The following is a 12,992-nucleotide window of genomic DNA, read 5'->3' as shown; positions in this document are numbered from 1 at the left end:
GCATTTTCCATTAATGTTTTCAATTTCCAGCATTCACAGCTTTTGATTACTTAATGGTGTTTCACCAACAACTCATGTTGATGATTCCCAAATTAGTCAGTCAGGGCCTATATAAAGTTAAAGTTTATTTATTAATCACAGGTAAGGCTTACATTAACACTGCAATGAAGTTACCATAAAATTCCCCTAGTTGCCACTCTACAGCGCTTATTTGGGTCAATGCACTTAACCAGCATGTCTTTCAGAATGTTATATGAAACCAGAGCACCCGAAGGAAACCCACACAGACATAAGGAGAATGTGCAAACTCCACACAGACAGTGACCCAAACCAGGAATCGAACCAAGGTCCCTGATGCTGGGAGGCATCAATGCTAATCACTGCGTCACCGTGCTGACCACATATATATCTATGTCTCCCAACTCTTCATTAAATGAGCAATAATTCCTCAGGACAGGGCTTGTGGATTATCTTAGCTCATGAACAAAATGTCAATGCAAACTACCAGTGGTAAATCGCAGAGGGCAATAGGTCTGATATATCACAAATCTCAGCTTTTTGGAAAAGTTGGTCGATTTTGCACACTTTTCTCTTGAAACTATTGATTTCTTAACACCACATCCCTCTACTTGATTCAGAGAAGGAATGCTGGCTGGAAGTCGGTTCCTTCATTCTTTAAAGATAAAATAAAATGGTTAATGATGCACAAGTGGAAGAAGCAAGAATGCAGTTGAATAACATTTAAAAATAACTAATGAAGTAAGACAGCGATTTAAAAATCAATAACAAACATTAGTTATGTAATTGTCGCCATGTCTTGTGAGTAGTTGTCTGTTGAATCTCCAAGCAATAAGCATTGGGCTACAATTGTCAAATTGCCAACTAGTATCTGCAGCATGATGCAACTTTCCATGGCTTTGTTTTCTTATGAACGCTGCAACACGACAGCTAAACTCTTTAGAACATAGAACATCACAGCACAGTACAGGCCCTTCGGCTCTCGATGTTGTGCCGACCAGTGGAACCAATCTAATGACCCTCTAACCTAAACTATTCCAATGTTATCCATATGCCTATCCACTGACCATTTGAACGCCCTTATAGTTGGCGAGTCCACAACTGCTGCAGGCAGGGCATTCCACGACCCTACTACCCTCTGAGTAAAGAACCTACCTCTGACATCCGTCCTATAATTACCACCCCTTAATTTAAAGCTATGTCCCCTTGTGTTAGCCATCACCATCTGAGGTAAAAGGCTCTCACTGTCCACCCTATCCAATCCTTTGATCATCTTGTATGCCTCAATCAGGTCACCTCATAATCTTCTTCTCTCCAATGAAAATAACCTCAAGTCCCTCAGCCTTTCCTTATAAGACCTTCCCACCATACCAGGCAACATCCTGGTAAATCTCCTCTGCACCCTTTCCAATGCCTCCACATCTTTCTTATAATGCGGTGACCAGAACTGTACACAATACTCCAAGTGCGGCTGCACCAGAGTTTTGTACAGTTGTAACATGACCACACGGCTCCGAAATTCAATCCCTCTACCAATAAAAGCTAACACGCCGTATGCCTTCTTAACAACCTTATTAACCTGGGATTATCAACCTTAGGTGTTGGTTTAAGCTGGGTCTCAGCACAGTTTGCATTCGGGCCTAGAGGTAAAAGAGGGAGTTTTGTTTTTACTGACTGGAATCATGGGCCACCCATCCAGGACTCTCCATGGGAGGCACAGCCAATATTGACAGTTGAGCCTCATTTACATTCTGCATTTATTTGCAAAGCCACTTTTGCTTTCTACTCCAAATGTATCAGCGCAGTTTCAGTAAAACACAAACTTTTAGAACAGCATAGTATAATACATTTCCTTCAAACTCTCAAGACTGCTTGTGTCTCATTCTCATATTTTTCCAGATCCTGATTAAAAACGGTATTATGGAAGTAATCAAAGGCTCTGTTTAGTGCAGAAAGCCATCCCAGTCCAAAAAATTGTGATTGATCAACCTATGTTCAGGTAGTAGTAAAGGGTGAACACTTTCAGCTGTGGTCAGAAAGAAACATATTGGTCTTCTAAAGGTTGACAAAGTAAGTGGGCTTATAAATTGCATAAATTGATACTGCTACAAAGTTTCTGACTCACACCTTTTCATAAGAATTCATGCCTTTCTGTCAGCTGTTGACCTGCTTTCTAAATATACGATATAGCCAAACTTTATTCCTTTGGTTGCATCCCACGTTTGTCCTGTAGCCCACGGTAATGTGAATGGTGCATGCTGCCAACAGAAATACTGTCTTACATTAAAATGCCTCATAATGATGGTGCTGTGGTTAGCACTGCTGCCTCACAGTGTCAGGGACCTGGATTCAATTGTGGCCTTGAGTGGCTGTCTATGTGGAGGTTGTACATTCTCCCCGTGTCTGCGTGGGTTTCCTCCTGGTGCTCCAGTTTCCTCCCAAAAATGTGCAGGTTAGGTGGATTGATCATGCTAAATCACCCCTTAGTGTCTCAAGGTATACAGATTAGGGGGATTAGTGGGGTAAATATGTGGTGTTATGAGGTAAGTCTGAGTAAGACTCAGTTTAGACTCAGCCATTGGAATTCTACTGCCCCACTTGCTAGGGAATCAGAGTGGATGAGGAGCAGACAATGGAAATGTCCGTTAACCTTGGGTGGGATTTTTGGGTCTTGGGTTGAACGAGGGCGTAAAATCCCACTCAATGGGTCAAATGGCCTCCTTCTGCGCTATAGGGATCTACCTACTCGCAATGTTTTCTCTAACCCACTCTGCACCCCTAAGGATCTATCACTGCCCCCTTCCTATTTGTCATTGAAATGCTGTGCCTTAGTAATATCATCCTAAAAAAATGTCAGTTTCCACATGAAGATTCAACAACATGAATCTTTACCTTGTCACCACCTCACTTAACCCTCCCACTGTTTCTGATTTATTATACAGCTTATCCAATTTCTAGTACTAGAATTTCCTCAAATTAGATATTGGGAAGATGCCAGAATCTCCATTCCTGAGCTACTGACTCCATTGATCATTTTAGCAAATGTCTGAAGCTAAGCTAGACCACTTGCAACCTCTGTATCATTTTGAAATGGAGATGAGCTCCTGACCACAGATCGACTCCATCAACCAGACCAGCTATTTCTACTCGAACTTAGTTGGAGTCTGCTCTCATTTCAACTCCTTTGCTGGTGGAACACTCACTGTGCCTTTGTGTTCTCTTTAGATTTGACTCTTTTAATGGTCTCATGGCTAGCCTCCCATTTTAAAATGGGATAATTTAAGCTCATCCAAACCTCTGCTGCCCATATCCTAACACACACCATGTCATCAATTACCATGGTACTTGCTGACTGACATTGGTTCCTGGCCCAGCAAAGCCAACATTTTAAAATTCTCATCCTGCTTTCAAATTCTTTGTAACCTCACCCCTCCATTTCACTGCAACCTCCTCTAGCCCTAAAAGCCTTTGAAATTCAGTATTCATCAATTCTGGCATCTAACTGCTTCACCACTAGTGACCTTTCCTACAGCTGCTTAGGCCCTAAGCTCTTTTGATACTTCCTGTGAGGATTTAGTTTTGCTGGGAAATAGAGAAAAGGCTGTTGGTACATGTGGGTGGACTGAGTTTTAAAGATGGCTGCATGAACAGGTATTATTGGTCGTCTGGGACAGTACAGCTGTGACCGACAGTTTTTGGTGCGTTTGTGGAGCAGCTCAAAATTTTTTTCAGTGCAAAAGTTTAATTTATGATTATCACAAGTAGGCTTATATTAACACTGCAATGAAGATATTGTGAAAATCCCCTAGTCATCACACTCAGGCACCTGTTCGGGTACACTGAGGGAGAATTTAGCATGGCCAATGCACCGAATCAGCACATCTTTTGGACTGTGGAAGGAAACTGGACCACCCAGATGATACCCACACAGACACTGGGGGAATGTACAGACTCCACACAGCCAGGACCCAAGCTGGGAATTGAACCCAGGTCCCTGGTGCTGTGAGGCAGCAGTGCTAACCACTGTGCCATCATGCTACCCACATTGCAACAATATCCTCGATGTTCCTGATAATCCAACTGTTAGCCTTACTGTGGAGGTTAGAAAAGAGGTGATATCTTTAATGGAAACAGGTCTAGAAAGGCTCAAGAATTTCCTCACTTTGCTAAGCTAAACAACATATTGCTGTCGAGCATGTTGTGTAAACTTGAGTTGTGCTACAGTACCAAACCATTGGATATTTCAGAAAGCTATTTGTTTTGGAACAAGGAGTCATTTGCCCAGTGAGGACAGAGGTGTGCTTATCGCGACTTTGAAAAATCTGACCATTTGTTGCAATTTTGGAGAGCTTCAAGAGAGCATATTTGCAGCAAGTTGCTGACATTGCCAAAGTTAACTTTCAAATGAGCTTACCAAACAGCATTGTCCATGGGCTTGGCAGAACGTGAACTGAGAGAAGTTGGAGTTAATAAGACAATGTTTACCATCCATTGTGGTGAGATTTGAGCCAGGGACCCCAGAGCATTGCTCTTGGTTTGTGGTCTAACATTTCAGTGACCAATACCACTAGGCCATAGGAGAAAGGCTAAAAACAATGAGGCCTAACCTGAGACAAAAGGGAAAATTCGCCTGCCACAGGAGGTTTCTTTCATAATTCAAATTGAACTGTCTACTATGATGAGATTTGAACCTGGAATCCCAGAGCATTGCTCTAGGTTTGTGACCTTACCACTAGGCCACAGGGGGAATCCAAACTGAAGTTAACGACTGCCAGTCATTTGTTGAAGTGAATAAGCTGCAGCTGAGTATGTCAGAGGCCCAATAACAACTTAGCAGAGGAACAACAAAGTCAGGTTACAAGTGCTTAGGCCAACATTGGGCACAGAATTGTCCATTTCTGAAGGCAGAACATTACAGCTACAAGATGGGTCATCTTACAAAGCCATTGAAACCACGTAAAGGGAGAAAACAACAGTCACTGCATTCAGTTGTCAAATAGTACCAAGTCAATGAAGGATTGGTTAAGATCCACACAATTCAAAGCACAAGGATGTCCAGTGAAAATTCAAAGGACATCTTAATCTAAGTAGTATTGGACGGAGCATATAAACCTGAGGGTCAATCAACAGCAGTTAGTGTGATTCCTGAATTGCTGTTCCATAAAAAGTTGAGTCAATATCAACTGGAGAAATCATGCACAGATGTTATGGCTGAGGGAAAATTCCCATAATGGGATGTGTGCCAATTCCAATCATTTCAATGTGCAAATTGCCCATCATTGTGGTGAAGGATGAAAACACTATTTGTTTAGGAGGAAACTGATTAACAGCACTTATGTTAAGCTGGAAGGAGGCTTCTTTCACATACAAACAACATTCACAACTCAAGATGAAGTGGTCACAAAGTACCTTCAGGTGTTTAGTGAAATGAAGGATATAGGGATAAGTTACAGATTCAGAGGAACTCAAGACTAGCTTACTGCAGGCCTCACTCAGTACCCTAAACTCTAAGAGAGAAGGTAGAGCAAGAACAGTAAAGACTGAGAACATTAACCGCAAAGTACAACAGAGCAATTGGGCTACTCCCATAGTGATGGTAACCAAAGCCAGATGGTAGTGTGAAAACGTATTGAGATTATAAGGTAACTATAAACCAGCTATTAGAATGTAATCCAGCCCATGCTCTGCTAAGTGTGGAGAATCTGTCTACAATGTTGCCAGGAGGACAGACCTTCGCAAAGTTAGATCTGACAAACCACATACTTGCACCTTAACTTTGATGAAGTTTCTAAAATTTCTGACCATCAATAATGGGTCTTACTTGAGTTTCAGAGGCTGCCATTTGTTGTTTCTTCAGCCCCAGGATATTTTGAGGACTTCAGAAAGCAATGTGCTATATGTGTTATTTCAACTTCAAAGAGGCAGATTAACGATGACAGGCTGAATCAGATTCTCCAATGTTTGGAGTTCGGGCAAACACATACACGTGAAATGTTTCAAAATGTTGTTGAGTGTTTGGTCACATGATTGATAAAAGATGGGTCACATCCCACCAAAAATAAAGTTCAAGCAATAGGAAATGTGGCACACCCTCGGAATATCTTAGAGCTCAGATTTTTTTTGCACCTGATGAATTATTTTGATAAGTTCACATAAATTTAGTAACGATATTAGATTCATTTAGTGAGCTTGAGGAAGGGTGTTCCATGGAACTTGACAAAGGATCATGACAAGGTATTCCAGCTGTGTAAAGGTAAATTGGTATGATGGTACAATGCTTATTATAATATGTCAAAAATGATTAAGCCAGCATGTGATGACTCTTCATACAGAATAGATGCTATGTTCTCTCTATACATTGGATAATGGTGAGGGGAGATTGATTGCAATTGCTTCATGCACCTCAATGCCAGAGAGTGAAATTATGTTTGGATAGAACATGAAGCATTATCCATGATTTTTGGAGTCTGAGGATTCATAAATACATGCATGCTCATTGTTTCACGAATGAAACAAATCCTAAAACATTGGTGGCTATTTTGAGACCAAAATCTCCAGTCCCCACATCATCACAAATGCAGTTAAAAGCAAATTACTGCAGATGCTGGAATCTGAAACAAAAACAGAAAATACTGGAAAATCTCAGCAGGTCTGACGGCATCTTTGGAGAAAGAATAGAACCAACATTTCGAGTCTGGATGAAGAAGTGGAAAATGCAATCAAAGATCAAGGGTAGAATCATTCATTGTTGGAGAAAACCTTTCCTTAGACTTGGGCCAAGATCCCTGCCCAGATTTTAAAAGTTTAGGTCAAGAAAAATTGAATCCTCTTAAAATTGAAGTTACAACCCTACAGTGCAGAAGGAGGCCCTTCGGTCCATCAAGTCTGCACCGAACACAATCCCACCCAGGGCCTACCCCCATATTATACCCACTAATCCCTCTAACCTATGCATCCCTAGACACTAAGGGGCAATTTCTTAGCATGGCCAATCAACCTAACCTGCACATCTTTGGACTGTGGGAGGAAACTGGAGCACCCAGAGGAAGCCCACACAGACATGAGGAGAATGTACAAACTCCACACAGACAGTGACCCAAGCCGGGAAATTGAACCCAGGACCCTGGAACTGTGAAGCAGCAGGGCTAACCACTGTGCTACTGTGCCACCCTCTCAGGGAGAGTATCTATCCCCACTTGGAGAGGAAAAATTTGATCAGGAATAGTCAGCATGGCTTCATCAGAGGGAGGTTATGCCTAACAAATTTGATTGAATTTTTTAAGGAGGTGACCAGGTGTGTAGACGAGGGTAGTGCTGTCAGTATAGTTTATACGGATTTCAGCAAAGCCTTTGACAAGGTCCCACACGGGAGACGTATAAAGAAGAAAAATTCACATGGAATACAGGGTAATTTGCTAAAGTGGATTCAAAAATGGCTCAGTTGTAGAAGACAAAGGGTGATGACAGAAGTGACTGGAAGCCAGTATCCAGTGGTGTACCACAGGGATCAGTGTTGGGCCTCCTATTATTCATCATTTATATAAATGACATTGATGACTGTGGGGGGTAGGATTACTAAGTCTGCTGATGACAAAAAGATTGGACGAATAGTTAACAGTGAGGTGGAGTACCTTGGGCTGCAAGAAGATATAGACAGAATGGTCAAATGGGAGATAAGCGGCAGATGGAATTTAACTCTGAAAAGTGTGAGGTGATACACTTTGGAAGGTGTAATTTGACAAGAAAATACTCAATGAATGGTAGGACACTAGGAAGTTCAAAAGGGACAAAGGGACCTTGGCATATTTATCCACAGATTTCTGAAGACGGAAGGGCATGCAAGTAGGGTGGTGAAAAAAGCATATGGGACACTTGCCTTTATCAATCAAGGCATAGATCACAATAGCAGGGAGGTCATGTTGGAGTTGTATAGAATTTTGATGAGGCTACAGATGGAGTATGGTGTGCAGTTCTGGTTGCGATTTATTGGAAGGATGTGATTGTACAGGTGGATGTGCAGAGGAGATTCACCAGGATACTGCACAGGATGGAAAATTTAAGTTATGAAGAGAGATTGTGTAAGCTTGGATTGTTTTCTTTGGAGCAAAGGAGACTGAGAGGTGATCTGATCGAGGTGAACAAGATTCTGAGAGACATGGACAGAGTGGATAAAGAGCAGTTGTTCTCCTTCGTTGAAGGGTCAGTCACAAGGGGACATAGGTTCAAAGTGAGGGGCAGGAGGTTTGGGGGGATATGAGGAAAAGAATTTTTAGCTAGAGGGTGGTGGTGGTCTGGAATGCATTGCCTGGGAGGATGGTTGCCTCACATCCTTTAAAAGGTATCTGGATGTGGGCTTGGCACATCATAACATTCAGGGTTATGGGCCAAGTGCTGGCAGATGGGATTAATTGGGGGTTTAGGCGTTTCTAATGTGTCGATGCAGACTTGATGGGCCAAAGGACTTTTTCTACACTATATTATTCTATGATTCAATGATAATTAGGGTTCACACAATAGGTCCAGAAAACTGCATGTGAATACAATATGCCAAAGCAAGTGTAGGAGAAGTTCAGGACTTGCCGGTTTTGCATGTGTGACCCTACCTGCTTATTGGCCTTCAGAACTGTCCGTAAGGTTGCTATCTGCTCACGTTTTGTACTCAGCAGTGATTTCAGTTTCAGAATCTCTTCCATCAGAACCTCTTTGTCCTTATCAATCATTGGTGCCAACTCCCGTGCAGCTGCTCGTTGTCGTGACAACTGCAGAGATCGATCCACTGCCTTCTGCAGGTGTTTAATCTGATCCCTAATGATGGCATTTAGGTTGTAAATATTCATGGGCTCCTTTCTGATGTCACTGGTGTCGGAGACGGGGGATGAGGGAGGAGCAGGTATTATTGGTGAGATGGTGGTGTTGACCATTTTTGTTGGGCTCTGTTGTGCATTTTCTTTACCAGCCTCCATTTTGTCCTTTGTGGAATGGTCTGGTGAGCTTCTCGAGTCAACAGGCGAGGCCATGCCTCGTCGGGCAAGTCGCGGTGACAAAATTCCCCTTGGATCATCTGGTCCTTTTAGGCTTCCACTGCGGGTGACTCTGCTTTGCCTGTAATAGTCCAGCATGACCCGGTTAGGGGTTTCGTTATTACACAGGCAAACATGGTGATACAGCTGTGCAAGTTCCTCACTAAAAGTTACCAATTCATCCTGGGCTGTGTTGAGAGTATTATGACCCTCATTTGCCATGTCTGTCAGTGTCTTAATTTCTGTTTCAAAATGTGTTACTTTTTCATTATATTCCTTGTTCATTTTCTCCAGACAGCTCACCTGCTGGTCCAGCTCTTGCACACGGTTCTCATACTTTGTTTTTTCCTCTGTGTACGTCTCCACACATTTGTTGTATTTTTCTTTCAAACATTTGAGTTCAGCTTTGAGGTCGATTACCTCAGTGATCGCTACTTTATACTTGCATTCAAGAATTTCTAGTCCATTTATGTCCACCTCATAATCATGGGTTTCTTCCCCAGACTCCCGTCCTTTCTCATTATCCAGGTTGGTCTTTAACTCCTTGTTGACCTGAAGCCTCCTCATTGCATTGACGTGCTCTGTCAGACTGTGAACTCGTTCATGTTGCTCAGTCAGTGCGCCCTTGGTATGTTCCAGTTGAGTCTGTGATTCCTGAAGATTGACCAAGAGGATGGCCTTTTCTCTCTCTACCTGCAGTAACAGTTAAACAATAAATCGTAGACGTTATTTTATGCTCAGCGCTTTCAGACAAACACACATATATAATCTCTGATGTGAAAAGCCACAATTCTACATTAAGATTTCAATAACTTGACATCAGAAGCAACCTTGATCTATTTTCAATATTTCTTAGACTTTCAAACTTTCACTCTGCACTTTTTTTGGTGAATGAGTACTTTTACTCAATGACCAATACTCATCCTCTCTTGTTCATGTCTCTTTTCTTAGAATCCTTACAGTACAGAGGAAGCAATTCAGCCCATCAAGTCTGTACCAACCACAATCCCAACCAGGCCCTATTCCAGTAACCCCACACATTTACCCTGCTAATCCCCATGACACTAGGGGAAATTTAGCATGGCCGATCAACCCAACCCACACATCTCTGGACTGTGGCAGGAAACAGAGCACCTGGAGGAAATGCACGCAGACACAGGGAGAACATGCAAATTCCACAAAGACTGTGACCTGAGGCCGGAATTGAACCTGGGTCCCTGGCGCTGTGAGGCAGCAGTGCTAACCACTGTGCCACTGTGCAGCCCTAAATGTCATGATCTTATATCCCTGACATATCTGCCTTTTTCCTCAGTGCCATTTACTGCATCTGCAGGCAATAGGCCAGAGCATACTTTAGCTTCCTTGGAAGAATGAACAAACTTCAGGTGACCAATTTTCCTGCTAATAGGCACCTCTTTGCTGCCTGAACCTGGTGTGCTGGAATGCAATGACACCTTTTGGACTGGAGAATGCGTCTTATGGTTATTTTCTATATATTTATAGGGGACAGTGCAATGTGATACCTGAATGTCACAAAGAAATTTTTATTCATACCTCTTATCTTTTGTTACTCAGAACAAGTTAGCAGAGTTACTGATGTGTGAACCTTCCAAATGAGACGCTGACGGTTTCAGACAAAGCAGTCCACTGATTTCATGATATCACATCTGCTATGCATCTGGGAATGTTCCACCATCCAGAAACACAGGGAAATATCTTTAATAATATTATACAGGGCTTTTAGTTACAATGAACTGCCATGAATGTTGGTAACACTGCATCGCAATCAAATTCCCTTGCTATCTCTGGCTGGAAACTGAGAAAGCTGAACCTGGAGTGCAGAGGGTTTAGGATAAAATGTCAATCATGTGAGCTACCAGCTTCTTTTCAGTGGGCACGATGACAATAAATCAATGATGACATCAGGCTTATAAAGAAATGATCAATACTATAGCCCTTCTGAACCCACTCACATGAAACAAACCAGAACGTTGCACAAATTGTACATTCCTTTAATTTCCACAATATTCATTACCTCATGGAAGAATCATAGAATCACTACTGTGCAGAACAAGGTCATTTGGCCCATCGAGACTGCACCAACAATCCCACCCAGGCCCTATCCCCGTGACCCCACACGTTTACCCTGTTAATCCCTTTGACATTAAAGATCAATTTAGCATGGCCCATTAACCTAACCTAATCTTTGGACTGTGGGAGGAAACCAGAGCACCTGGAGAAAGCCCACACATACACAGGGAGTACATGCAGACAGTCACACAAGGCCAGAATTGAACCTGGGTCCCTAATGCTACAAGACAGCAGTGCAACCACTGTGCCACCATGCCACCCAGGTTCAATTAGATTACTCAGTCTTGATATCCTGTAGCACCAGTACAAGATAGGAATTAGTGCTCCTGATTTCAATTACTGGTAAGCAGATTATGATTTATTAGAATTCTGTATTCATCATTGACTGAATTCAGGAGAAGAATCAAACAAAGTGAGCTACAGATTGATATCTTTGGCTTATTGAGAAAGGGCCTTTCAAAAATCTCTCACGTAGCAGCAATTTTTCTGTTTGATTCTGTGAAATTGTTCAGTGGCGTAGCAGGATAACTAAGTGATGTCAGTAAAGATAACTTTGCAGGAGAACATTCAGTTAGATGAGGGCACTGGATTGTCCAGTACTGTTCTCGTATTTCCACTGCTACTTGGACAAGAACTGATATTGATGGGAAGACAACTGCTGTAGGGTAGCTTTATCCACATACAAGCAACCATCTCCCTCCATTTAGAGCAGTGCTTCAGACTGGTCATTTTTTGTGGGATATCCGTGGAGGGGGAGGATCAAGAGTGGAAAGCTGCAAATCTCAGGCCATGGATCTAATCTGCAGTGCTCGCCTCAACCATGATCCAATCTCCTTGTCGGCCACTAAAAAATTCACCAAGAATGCAGTTATAGCAGAGGTCAGTGAGGTTAAAAAAAAATGAGGCCAAATATTATATCGTCATTCCAATTTTCCCATTGGCTGAAGGGTCAGTAAACAGATACGTGGATGTTTTGTATTTGGTAAAGGACCACGGATGAGGTGGGGAGAAACATTTTTACCAGTTACAATCAGGAATGTCACTGCTTTAAAGGGTGTTGTAAGCAGATTGAATATTAACTTTTAGCACAATGGTTAGTACTGCTGCATCACAGCGCCAGGGATCCGGGTTCAATTCCCGGCTTGGGTCATTGTCTGTGGAGTCGGCACATTCTCCCCGTGTCTGTGTGAGTTTCCTCTGAGTACTTTAGTTTCTTCCCACAGTCCAAAAAATGTGCTGGTTAGGTGTATTGGCCATGCTAAATTCTCCCTCAGTGTAACTGAACAGGCACCGGAGTGTGGCAACTAGGGAATTTTCACAGAAACTTCACTGCAGTGTTGACATAAGCCTACTTGTGATGCTAATAAACTTAAAAAAAACTTTAAAAACTTTTTAAAAGGGATTTGGATATCCACTTGAATTGCAAAACTTTGCATGGTTGTAAGGATAGCACAAGGTAACGGGAATAATGGGATAGCTCTTTGAAAGAACTGACACAGGCACTATGGACTGAATGGCCTTTTTTTCTACTGTATCATTTTATGATGCAACATATAAGCACAATGAGGCATTCCAATGACCAGAATATGAGGGTCATATGTTCATTTTAAAATTTAAACAGATCCAATTATTGAGGCTATTGCACAAATACAGGCATTGTTCAACAGGTTTACTTTGCGAAAATCTAAATTCGTCAAGCTCGTTAGTAAATTTCATGGGGAGTCTTAGCAAACAGAGAAATAATAACAGCTGACAGAATATTTTAGTTCAACAACAACTCATATTTATAGAGCACCTTTAACATAACAAAACACCACAAGGTGCTCCATAATGTTGGCAAGTGCGAGGTGGTCCACTTTGGTA

At 42.1% G+C, this 12,992-nt stretch overlaps 1 protein-coding gene across 4 annotated transcripts in view; it reads right to left on the bottom strand.

The window, feature by feature from the left end:
• Nucleotides 1–12,992, bottom strand: part of bicd1a (bicaudal D homolog 1a) — a 240,415-nt gene that overhangs the window by 51,906 nt on the left and 175,517 nt on the right. For all 4 annotated transcript variants that reach the window (XM_080190860.1, XM_080190863.1, XM_080190861.1 and 1 more), the window contains one exon: nt 8,622–9,731. In XM_080190860.1, the coding sequence (XP_080046986.1) occupies nt 8,622–9,731 (1,110 nt within the window). The remainder of the gene's footprint in view (nt 1–8,621; nt 9,732–12,992) is intronic.

This window comes from Carcharhinus amblyrhynchos, chromosome 6 (genome assembly GCF_965287045.1).
Source record: "Carcharhinus amblyrhynchos chromosome 6, sCarAmb.v2.hapA, whole genome shotgun sequence".
NCBI lineage: Eukaryota > Metazoa > Chordata > Chondrichthyes > Carcharhiniformes > Carcharhinidae > Carcharhinus > Carcharhinus amblyrhynchos.
The sequence above is the reverse complement of the archived record's forward strand: the minus strand, read 5'-3'. Positions and strand labels throughout refer to the sequence as shown.